At 37.9% G+C, this 12,846-nt stretch overlaps 1 protein-coding gene across 3 annotated transcripts in view; it reads right to left on the bottom strand.

Annotated features, from left to right (window-relative positions):
• The window catches only part of VPS8 (VPS8 subunit of CORVET complex), a 130,873-nt gene that overhangs the window by 23,640 nt on the left and 94,387 nt on the right, over positions 1-12,846 (bottom strand). For all 3 annotated transcript variants that reach the window (XM_060768051.2, XM_060768050.2, XM_067465910.1), the window contains exon 42: positions 5,066-5,146. In XM_060768051.2, coding sequence (XP_060624034.2) covers positions 5,066-5,146 — 81 coding nt within the window. The remainder of the gene's footprint in view (positions 1-5,065; positions 5,147-12,846) is intronic.

Genomic DNA, 12,846 nt, shown 5'->3' with positions numbered 1-12,846 from the left:
TGCTTTGGCAGCACTCCAAAATTAACTCCTTTGTAGATCTGATCAGCTGCTACTTCTGTGCCATATTTCATTTTCAAATAGGTTTCACTCTCCCCGGGAATAATGACGGCATCGTACAGATTTAGCTATGTGGTAATTATCACTGAAGGTGAACCAAGCTGTCACTTTGAAGTCTGACTCGGTTGGCTGACAAAAGTCAGTGTGTCACTACTAATACAAAAGGGAAAGGGAAAAGAAATAGGGCAACAGTAGCTGATCTGGCCCATAAAAAGACTGTCCTTTAATGCAGTTGGTGTCTTGAGAAAAAATATATATGCCAGAAATAGAAAAGGAAACCCATTTTTTCCATAGAAGAAAACTATGGAAAGGTCCCCCTACTTTGCTTCAGCCCTAGTTTGTAATAATTACATTGACTTATCTTGCCAATCAAAAATATCTAGTTCTATATTAGTGCTGCATCAATGTACCGCCACATCATGCAATGGAACAGAGTTTAAGAAAAGCAGGAGATAGAAGGACACACAAATAACATGTTATATGGGGGTGGTTATATGTTATATGGAAGACCAAATACGATCCCTGGGGAAGGTAATGGCAACCCACCCCTGTATTTTTGCCTTGAAAACTAAATGGATCAGTACAACTAGAGATATGTCGGTATTGACCTTGAAGGAGCTGGGGGTGGCCATGACCGACAGGGGGCTCTGGTGCAGGTTAGTCCATGAGGTCATGAAGAGTCAGAAGCGACTGAACGAATAAACAACAACAAGTGGAAGTAGTGAAGGTTATGTGCAAAGTGATTTACCAGCAAAAATATCAACTTCTGATGAACTTGTATACAAATTCTCATTAAGGACACCTAAATGGGAAAACAAACATTGTGATGTACATGTGCTGTGAGTTTTTCCCACTCTTCTCCATGCTCAGTTTTTGTGGAGTCATGAAAAATATGGCACTAGTAAAAGGTTTCTGAACACTAGCCATTTACACAAATCTGTTAGCAACAACATGTAGTGCTTACAATGGACCTTGCAGAAGTATTCCACAAAAAAGAAAATTAGCCTGATTAGCAAGCCTTGCAAATGCTGAAATATTATGAATAAACATTTTATTGTTATACCTATTTCATATACCCAGAGTCAGTCATGGAAAAAAATTAAGATGAAAAGTGGTCGCGAGTGAAAAAAGGTTAAGCTCTGAATCAGATAATAACATTGTACAGAAATTTTTCTGCTACAGAAATGGAAGTATTGTTTTGAAAAAAGTATGCGTTCTTCTGTCTGTATAAGACAAAATCTTATCAATGAAGTAAAGTTCAGTAGCTTTGGGGGACAGTATGAATTAATTACAGCATCTGTAGGTAGGACTGTCTCTGTTGATCCTTTAACACAATTTCTCTGTGGATCTTTCCCTTCTTTAGGGCAAGAAATCGCTTGCTATTCTGAGAAATTGAGTTAATGCCTAAAGCTCCCATAGGAAAACATGGCTGCAAGTCAAGTGAGCAATAAGCACTTCTTTCTATTTCGGGCTCCAAACTGCCTATACATTTTTCTGTGGAAAATGTTTCAAAGATCAAACGGCTCTGTAGTATGAACAGCAGCTACCGTTAAACAATATTTTCATTTTGAAAGGAAGAAAGGAACTGCAATTTTCCATTTCATTGCAGGAAGATGCTATCTTTATGTTACATGAAGAGATAAAATAGGAAAACACCAGTTTCTATTAAAAGAAATTGGCACAGGAAAGAACCAAGTTGTATATTTGCATCTGTATCTCTGGAATATGAAGAGAGCAGCAGAATCAAACATATGCTTCATTAATACATAGAATCTGAATGTTTGTAACCTAAGAGAGGGTTGATACAATCGTCATCTGAGATAATAGGTTTGAACAGAAAATTCCCAGTGAAGACCTAACATGAAAGTAGTAACACTGAGTTTAAAAATAACTAGATAATCGACTCTTTAAACATTAATTCCTTAGCTTTTCATACCATTCTTTTTGGATTTATCATAAAAGTCCTGGACCTTTATGACTGATGTTAACCAATACCTTTGTAAGATACCATCAGTCCTTCTGGATTTTTCCACCTGAATCTGTAGCCTTTCTTCTTAAGTTTATCTGTCAGGAAAAAGTAATCTTTTCTTTATTGTCTGAGGTGGAAGTTGTCTGTAATCCTGGTATTTCCTATTTCAACTAGATTTTTGGCGTGAGCTTGCAAAACTTGATCTTGTACTTTCTTTCTTGTAGATAACACAATCACTTCTCTTGGATGTTTATTCTTTATTGCATGTTGGGATTGGACCCGCAAGGTCCTGTCAATTTGAGTCTCGCCCACTTGCTCTGGTCTACCAAGGATTCCAGCCACGACTTCTGTTATTGCCATATCAAGTTCCTGTACAGATTACGGTATTTCTCTCAACTTCAGAGTATTCTCTTTGCGAATATTCTAATCTTTGGAGTTGGATTGAACCTCTTTGGAAATCCATTTGCATCTTCTTTTGTGCTTCTTCAATTATCTTTATTTTATGTTTTTGCTGTTTCTGCTGCTTCAAAATTTCTCTCATTGTATCTGCCATCTGTTGCATATCTTTCATCGTCTCTTGTTGAACTTTATCTAAATAATCTTCAGTTTGTGTAATTCTCTTGTCAATCTTTACCTCCAAATTTTTCATTCCATCTGTAATGATTCTTAATTGTGTCAAGATTTCCTACATTGGATCATCTTCTTGTGGAAGAGATAATCTCCCAGAAGCTTCTTTTGAATTTTGGTCTTGTTGACATTGCAATTATTTATATAGTCAATCTGTCATTTTAAAAAAAGAGAGATGTCTGATTTTTGAAGATTTGTTGTAGTGCCTTGTTTGGCCACTTTCACTTTCAGTATGCTGTTGCTCACAGCGCTTTTAATAGTTTCCCTTTTTTTTGTATTTCAAGTTGTATTGCAAGCTGTATTTCAAGCTCTACAGTTTTCTCTATAATTTTCTCTGTGGTTGATCTCTATGGTTACTTCCTGTCTTATTTCCTATTTGGAATCAGTCTAGAGGTTCCATGTGGTCCCAGGATATTATGACTACCAAATTTTTACATATGTTAAACAATTTTACTTACCACAGTTCTTATAGCATAATCTTTAACAAATTAATTCATTTTAACCCTTTGTAGTTGGTCTAACCAGATAGTTTCATCTGGCAGACTTATAAAATTCTTGAAGAATAGTTTCACTAATTAGATGTTTAAAGTCATTTTTTATCTCTACAATTTCCAACAGAGGAAAAATGAATACAGTTACCTCTCAGATTTTTGTCCATGAAGTTGGCAAGCTTACAGCAGATTTAGGGGCATCTTTTAGTTTGTTTTCTTCGACCTTATATAAATATAGTATTTTAAGAAGTGAACCGAAGCTGCTTCTGACTGCATGACAACGTCATTGGGAGTATGCGATGTCTCTCCCTACTTACATAAAACTTTAATAAAACTTTATTTGTATCCCGCCCTATCTCCCCGTGGGGACTCAGGGTGGTTTCCAACACAACAGGCAAATATTCAATGCCTATATACAATGAAAACCATAAAAATTTATCCTTTCTCCCCTTTTCCTGTTTCAGTGGGGAAGGCGATATCCTTTTGAGTCTTGAGGGGTTTGTGTCTGTCCTTTTTCTTTCTGAAAAAGGATTTCTCAACTCTGTATGGTTGATAAACTCCCAAGCAGGCCCGTAGCCAGGATTTCGTTTCGGGGGGGGGGGGGGGGGGGCTGAATTTTTTTCAGGAGGGGTTCGGGGGGGCTGAGTCTGAGTGAAAGAGGGTCTAGCCTAGCTAACCTTTTGTATCATTACCCCAATACCCCCTTGCATATGGGATATATTGAGTATGTTGATCAGATCATGATATGAATAAACATAACAGTTTAAATAATGCACCAGTAAGGCCTTTTCGCGAACCACCATGAGAATTTCAGGGGGGGGGGCTGAAGCCCCCCGAGCCCCCCCCCCCCCCCCCGGCTACATGTCTGCTCCCAAGGATGTCCCAGAGCTCAGCCAGCTCACCGAGACTGCTCACAGCTCCATTTTCTTCACCAGAAGTGACCATTTGTCCTTCTTAACCCTTAACATCACTTCTAATACTTAAAATGCAATCTAATTAAAATACAATTGACTTAAAATTCAACCAATTGAAAATACTTTTAAATTAAAATGAAAACGCAATGGGCTAATCTGAAGGACAGACAAGCCCCAAAGTGTTTGGCTGCGATCCATCTAAACTTGTATCACCAAAGAGGGTTCCACATTTTGACAATTTCTGAATTTTGACAGTGCAAATGAAAAGAAATGAAAACAGGGAGGTACATTAGTGACAAAACTGAACTAAGAAGTTATAACATAGAATAGACTTTCCCTTGAGATTTTGGAAAGTCATTGCAAACTGGATTCTCCGAGGCCCAATTTTCTGAATCACTACAAGAGAAACATTGGTGGAGGATAAATACCATACAGATATCATTTTACCTAATGCAACATGAAGCTGTTTATAAGACTATGCCTAAACATAGATACCAGTATTTAGTAATTCATTAAAATTAAAGGAGATTCAGAACTTGGAACATTCATTCTTCATTCCTGTTACTTGTTATGGCATTTGAGAAATAACTCATGGTCGTAACATTTAAAAGAAATTGTATTAGAAATTCCATTGCTGTGAGTATTTTTTGTTATCCCTTTAACAAGCCATTTAGGACTACTAAGGAATAGAATAAAGGATTGAGGGTAAATCCTGCCAAAATGTATTTTTAAAAGCCTTAAAATCTTCATTAAAAGTACGGTAATTTTTGAACAAACTAGAAATCATGTAGTCCAGCAAAGTAGTAAAATTGTTCCTTTTTGTTGCAACAGCTTCCGTTAACCCTCATTTGTAAGGAGTACTTACTGTCTTCTTGTGGTCTTTTTCTGAGGAAAATGGCAATCAAATAATGTTTTGTCATTGTCAGTGCTAAAGAAAGTTGAGGCAGCCCCAATTTTTGAACAATATAATTTTTTAAAACAGGTGAAAAAAAGATCACTTTACTTACTTGCTCATAATTAAAGCTGTCTAGCATACCCAGCACAAGACCTTGAATTTCTCCAAGTTTTCCTCTTCCGTACACTGGATCCTGTTTAAAAATATTATAAATGTAAGTTGATCTATGTTTATGTAAATAGCACACTATTATTTTATTATTTATTATTTTAAGTATTTTAGTATCATCGCCTAGCCACAGGTGATCCTGAGGTGATGAACAGATAAAAATAAATGAGAGGAGTGTTTCTCAAACTGTGCTCCTCCAGGTGTTTTGGAATTCAGCTCCCAGAAATCCCAGCCATCTTAACAGCTCCCACAATTCCTAACAGCTGGTAAGCTGGCTGGGATTTCTGGAAAATGAAGTCCAAAACACCTGGAGGAGCAGAATTTGAGAAACACTGGTCTACAGGAAACTAAGACACAAACTACTGTGGACAGATCTAGTCTGGCCGAGAAAGTTCACAGCAGACACACCAGTTGAAGCTAGGCAAAAGTACTGGCCACCACAGCAACATGGCTTTCCAGGAGCAGTACTGGATCCAAGAGCACTCCCAAATTATAAAACTGATCTTTCTAAATAATAAAGGAAGAGCAAGTTCTGGACTTCAGCTCCCACAATTCCTAATAGCTGGTAAGCTGGCTGGAATTTCTGGAAACTAAAGTCCAAAACACCTGGAGGAGGAGAGTTTGAGAAACACTGGTCTATTGAAAACTAAGCCACCACAGCAATATGGCTTTCAAGGGGTAGCACTGGCTCCAAGAGCACCCCCAAGTTATAAACTTGATCTCTCAAAGGGAGAGCAACTCCATTAGAACAAGCTCTGATCTCAATCCTGGGTTGGTTTTCCAACTGATCAGCAGCACATACTTGCATCTGGATTAACCCTCAGTCTGCTCATCCATATCCAGTCCTTTACCGCATTCAAAAAATGATTCAGTGCTACCACAGCTTCCTTAGCATCAGTCATAAAGGAGAGGTAGAGCTGGCTATCATCAGCATACTGATGACACCCAACATCAAAGCTTCAGCTGACCCCTCCTAGTGGGTTCATGTATATGTTGAAAAGCATGGGACAGCCCTGACCCCTATGGAGCCCGTGATGGGCCAAAAGTCCCCAAGCACCACCCCTGGGAATGTTCAATCAAAAAAGACCAGAATCATTGCAAAGCAATGCTCTCACATCCCCTATTATATAAACAACCCAGAGGGAGACTGTGGTTGATGTTATCAAATGGTACTGGAAGATCCAGGACCAACAGGAACACCTTCCCCCTCTCCAAATCCCAGTGTAGTCATCTACCAAGGTGACCAAAGCTTTTTCTGTCTCATAATCAAACCTGAACCCAGATTGGAATGGGTTGAGGTAATCCGTTTCATCCATGAAGGCCTGCAGTTGTGTGACCACCATTGGTCTAGCACTTTAATCATGGAGGAAGATTAGAAACTGCACAGAAGAGAGGTGTGGTCCAATGATTTTTTTTCAACAGTGTTCTCACAATTATTTATTTTGCTACAACTACTTTAGAGTGAAAGCGATAAGAAAATGCATTTGTTTGATACCTATTTATTTATTTCGTATTGAAACCATTGCATAAATTAGTATAAAACTGATAAAATAGAAGGTGTGCAGGTGGCTAAATATCTTTTGACAAAAAAACGGGCAACAGCAATGGCATTGTCTGTAGCCTCCAACAATTCTTCTTCTGTACATGAGGCAGGGCATAGCGGACAAGCGTACAGATGCAGGGTAGTCTGTTCTGCTCCACAATCACATAAGGTGTGGGATTCTTTTAGGTAGTGCCATTTTGTCAGGTTGTCTTTTGATCAGCCCACTCCACTTCTGAGTCTATTCAGGGACTTCCAAGTTGCCCATTCTTGGTTTGCTCCTGGAGGAAGACCCTCGTGGAGGGCCATCCAGTTGGGATTTTCTGGTCTAGCTGCCCAGAGAGATACCCTTGCTATTGCTGGGTATTTTTTGATATCTATTGACACTTTTGATTAGAAAAAAGTATCACCTCTTACCTTATCAAATTGGCAGAACATACAACATGAAGGGTTAAATCTATATCTTCTAAACAGAGTCAGTGCACAAATAAAACTATTCACAGATCCACTGAGTACATATTCAAAAGCCTGTGAATATGTTATGAAGGTAATTCTTTATACCTCTTGTGGGTTTGTTAAAAACATTGCTTCCAAGGTCATTCACTAATAGCAGCATTTATAACCATCCTACATAAGACTGTTATGAAACCACCTTGCCCTTGTAAAAATTCTACTTTAACTGACGACAGTCTCTTCCTTTCCTTCCATATGCAATTGCTAAAGCAAAGAGAGAACAAATTCTCTAGTGCACTCAAAGAGTCTCGAAGATTTCTTTTTTAAAGAAGTTTTGGTTTAGTCATGTGTGAGATATAATTATAGATGGGTTACATGCTGCCTCATGAGAAAAGGTCAACAGGATTTTCATTATTTACAATTCTGTTGTAATCTTAAGACTTCTTATAGCTCTCTGTTTAATTTTTAAAAGATTGAAGTTGTGGTAAAAACACACAGCCATGAATGCAATTTGAAGCATGATCTCAGGCTCAAAAACAAAGTATTTAATTGCTTTTTGAAATGAATGTAGAGGATGGGTATGGGCACCCTTGTTAAATCTGTGATTGGCACATGGGCAATTCAACCATAGCAGAAAAATTATTATAAAAACTAAAGAGTGCAAATTGTCGGCAAACATTAAAAGCAGTATTTTCTTCTACACAGAGGGTGATTTATCCATTTGAACAAATAGTTAAATATGATTACCTTTGGGAAATTGGATGAGATCAATGTTGCAAACAAACTTTCTAGGGAAAGTGTGAGCTTTATATAGTAACAGAATAACTGAATGAATTAATTTATAAAACTGGAGCATGTATCAGTGATGCTTCATAATTAATTCATGAACTAAATGAGCCTGTACTACTACATGGGTTGCTGTGGATTTTGAACAAAAATTTAAGCTCATTCAACATTCTTCTAAGTGCCAGGACACCTGCATAATTCAGGACTTCTCCAAGCCATACAGACTGTGCTCATGGGCCAAATATTAAATGAGGATTAGCAGCTATATCAGCAACAGCAAAGTAGACCAAAATGCTATCTCTTGTGCAAAATGCCTATTCTAAATATCCTTTTCTGCATTTTTCCTATTTCCAATTTGATGCTAACTCATATGTAGCAGATAGGCTCTAATCCAGTGTTTCTCAACCTGGAGGTCGGGACCCCGGGGGGGCACACGAGGGGGTGTCAGAGGGGTTGCCAAAGACTATCAGGAAACACAGCATTTTCTGTTCGTCATGGGGATTCTGTGTGGGAAGTTTGGCCTGATTCTATCATTGGTGGGGTTGACAAATCCCAGCAACTACAACTCTCAAATGTCAAGCTCTATTTTCCCCAAACTCCACCACTGTTCACATTTGGGCATATTGAGCATTGTGCCAAGTTTGGTCCAGATCTATCATTGTTTTAATACACAGTGCTGTCTGGATGCTCTCCTGCCAAGTTTGGTTCAATTTCATCATTGGTGGAGTCCAGAATGTTCTTTGCATGTTGGTTAACTATAAATCCGAGCAATTACAACTCCCAAATGACAAATACCCCCAACAGTATTGGGTATGTGTGCCAAATTTGGTCCTATGAATGAAAATAAATGCATATCGGATATCTACATTACAATTCATAACAGTAGCAAAATTAAAGTTATGAAGTAGCAGCGAAAATAATCTTATGGCTGGGGGTCACCCCAACATGAAGACCTGTAATAAGGGGCCACGGCATTAGGAAGGTTGAGAACCACTGCTCTAATCAAAAGTTAGCTGAAAAACGATTGCCCATGACCTCAAAAAATTACTGAGTATCTAAAATCATTGTCGGCAACATATCTCTTTATTTGAGAAGGTTCTGCATTAGGTTCCTTAATTTCTGTTTTGGTTCTGATTTTTTATTTAGGTCAACCTAAACCTTATGCGAAAGGTATATCCTCACAAACATGGTTGTGTCTTTTGGGGTCACATTCAGCTTCCAGTAACTGCATTCTATTTAACATGTATAATTTAAAAGCAGCAGCACTGAAAGCACAGCATGCTGAGGCACCATATAAATTATGGAGAACAACTGGGAAGTCGGGGCCCTTAACACAGCATGTACGTAATCCATGACATACAGCAATCTATTTTTATCTGTCAGAGAGTCCACTATTCTCTTCTGATGCACTCTCTCACACACTGCGTATATGTCAAGGGAAGCCAAATAATACTTAGAAGGAAAACTGAAAAAGAAACAAACTGCCATCGAAAAGAAGGCTGTTGCCTGAAGACTCCATCATACAAACTTGTACATGTATAGACCATTTTGGAAATCTCATATTAAGCTAGTAAGGTATTTGGGATATGATCATTTCAATACACTATATAGATAACGGGTGATGTGCCTTTGAAAGAGCAACTTGTCTGAATAAAATTGGTGGCACACCTTTAATTCCAGTTTCTCATATTGTACTCGCTTGTATATTGTACATATTTTTGAATGACAGTTCAATTTAGAAAAGAAAAACAAGTCAGAGCTGTTAATTTAGTAGCACAATAATGTGTGCTGCTCAGGCAAGAGAGAATGTGGCTGGCAAGAAACAGCAGCATCAGCTGGATCCCATTGAGAAGCAGTAGAGAACTCCCATTCCCAGTTTAGTTGCCATGAACTTTGTAAAGGCCCTCCGGAGCTGTGGTGAGTCCAAACAGGAGCCCCTGAGACTATTAATGGTATGAGCTCAGAGTAAGCCTGGAGAAATAATGATTTGTAGGATAGAGGTCAACAAAGAAATAGACATCTTTGTGGTTGGCCACTGCAAGTCAATCCTATTTGCATGGAACAGGTCCTTGTGGAGTAAGGTGTAAATCTCTTCCCTCGAGGTTTGAGTAAGTGGTAAACTAAATATTGCTAAGTGTGGGGGTAGCAGGTCAAAGTCTATAATATAGCCTCTTAGTATCATGGAAAGAAGCCATTGGTCTGTAATAATGCTCTGCCCTGCAGTAGTGAAGACTGAAAGCTTATCTCCAAAAGGTGGGATGGAAACACCAGGATGCACCATCAAAGGTGCTGATAGGAAGAATTTGAATATTGCTTGCTGGAGGATGACTTGAACTTCTTATGTTGGAAAGTTAATTTAATTTAAAAAAAATATATCCCACCCTTCTCAACCCCGAAGGGGACTCAGGGCAGCCTTACAAAGGCAACAATTAAATACCATATATTAATGTATGTAAATTGTATGAAAGGAAGGAAGAGGTCTCAGAGGATGGTCAAGAACAGTGGTTCTCAACCTGTGGGTCCCCAGGTGTTTTGGCCTACAACTCCCAGAAATCCCAGCCAGTTTACCAGCTGTTAGGATTTCTGGGAGTTAAAGGCCAAAACATCTGGGGACCACAGGTTGAAAACCACATGGTCAAGAGGATTTCTGCTTCAAGGGCTTTGAGGCAGTATCAGTAAGGTCTGTATTGACACAAAGGAAAACTTTAAAGAAACTTAGATTATTTTGTGGTGTGCATCTTTTGACAGTGGTCTGGTTTGTCCATTTGTGTTGGTGTACAAAGCTGAAGTTCATTAAACTGCATATCTTTGATCTTGACCAGGGTGTGTAAGGAAAGTGTAGAGGATCATAACTTTGTATGGTGCTAATGAACAAATATTACTAGGAGAGCAGTAAGGATTTGCCTCCCTTCTTTTCTGCTAATTCTTTCTATTTAGTTTTACTATTTAAAATTGAATTTGGTAATATGGGTTGGTTTTAATCATTTTATGCACTTATTTTTGTAAGATACTGCATATTCCTTCCTGGCAATATTAGATCAGCCCCCTCACTCCTGTCCTTCAGAAGGATGGTGAAGACCTGGCTAGGGGACCAAGCCTTTAGGCAGTGCAATGAGGCAATAATAGAATGGTGTCCTGAGATGGTTTTTAAGCAACTGATTTTAAAGTGGATATAAGTTATTTTAATGTTTGTATGTATTTATGGTCTTATGTCCCGGCATTGAATGTTTGCAGTATATATGTTGTGCTACACCCTGAGTCCCCTGCAGAGTGAGAAGGGAAGAATATAAATGTTTTAAATAAATAAGGAACTCAAGCATAAAGATCTAAATATACAATACATTGTATATACATGAAACACGCGTGGAACATAATATAACAACTAATATAGAACTCAATCAACTGGCTCCCAGAAAACTGTCCACTAAAGGAACTTGGGTTTGACCCAAATGCTGCTACAGGACCAGATGCCTGAAGAATACTTGAAGACCTCATCTGAAACCTATATATATATAGAAATGTTATTGAACTGTAAAGGCAAGTACAGGCCACTCTTATGCTATCACTGACTGAAGGGGCAAGCATACAAATTAGCCAACTGTGTCTGACCAAAAGTCTATTTTGTAAAGAAAACTGATGAACTATATCATTCAAAATCCCAAGAGATTCCACAATTTAGCACATAAATGGTCACTATATCAGTAGAACACATATTTCAGTGTCTTCTCCAGTATTGAAGGCCACAGTGGAATTAAAATAGACATTGATTTTTGTTCTAATACTGCTTATTCCTCAGAAATGCATGCATTTTAATTCCAGCAGATTTGGAATGCTTATAAGCACACCAAATTGCCATGTTATGCTGAAATGTCCTCAGGTACAGCTCTGACTGTCCTGCAACCATATGGAAATAAATAATATTAACATATCCTGATTCTTGAACATCTATGTATACATTGAGGCATCAGAATTTATCGCATTTTAGAACATTCATAAGGGATTATGTCTTTGTGAAAGATTTAATGCTTTACTTTTCATCTCGCTTTAGATAACATTCACCTACTTAATGGGATAAACTTCCTGTAATGCCCCACAGGTTCTCCTAGCATCATTTCCAAACACTTCATGTTTCTTTTAAACTAATGCTACTAAATCCTCTGATGAGACAGATTAAGAATTCAAATCTAATGTTATTCACATTTAATAAAGTTTCAAATACATCTAGAAAGGGTCAATGCAAATGTGAAATCATAGCTCTGTTGTTTTTGCAGAAAACATTACAATATTCTTGTCACATTTGGAAGATGCTTCTCAATCACATTTAGAATGAAGCAAGCAGCAAAAAAACGACCTTGTTAAAATGAAAACGCAAAGATTATTATAAAACCTCTTCTAACCTGAAATGCCAATTAGAATATAAATACCATCAACCTTTTGCAAATTGATAATCCACCTTGTTATATATTGTTTCCTTACCACAGAATTATATTCAGAGTCAGTAAACAGTACACCATGCATTTGCTAAATGCATTTGACTTATTATTTGAATGCCAGTTACAATTATTTCCACCACTATCTGAAGGCACCAACAGTAAGAGAGACCTCAACCAATTGTGTGGCACATATGCAGTGTGACACATGCTGTCTCAGAAGTTTAACATTAAATACAGACATACCAGCAAGGATTTATTCCTAAGCGACAAAGGAAATTGTGGCACAATAAATAAGTTTACTTACTCAATCTTTTGCACTAGAACTAATGAGATCATTTTCCTACAGCTGGTTGTCTTTTGGTTTGGCTTATCATCATGTATACATTCTAACTCAAACTAACAAGCAGCTTGTTAAATCAGATTTTTCAGACTTTCCCTCTAAAGCTATGCTACAGAAGGTATATGGCTCACTTTCCAAATTACTGTTGACAGAAGGACATGTTCACGTTGTAA

This window comes from Anolis sagrei, chromosome 3 (assembly GCF_037176765.1).
Source record: "Anolis sagrei isolate rAnoSag1 chromosome 3, rAnoSag1.mat, whole genome shotgun sequence".
NCBI lineage: Eukaryota > Metazoa > Chordata > Lepidosauria > Squamata > Dactyloidae > Anolis > Anolis sagrei.
The sequence above is the reverse complement of the archived record's forward strand: the minus strand, read 5'-3'. Positions and strand labels throughout refer to the sequence as shown.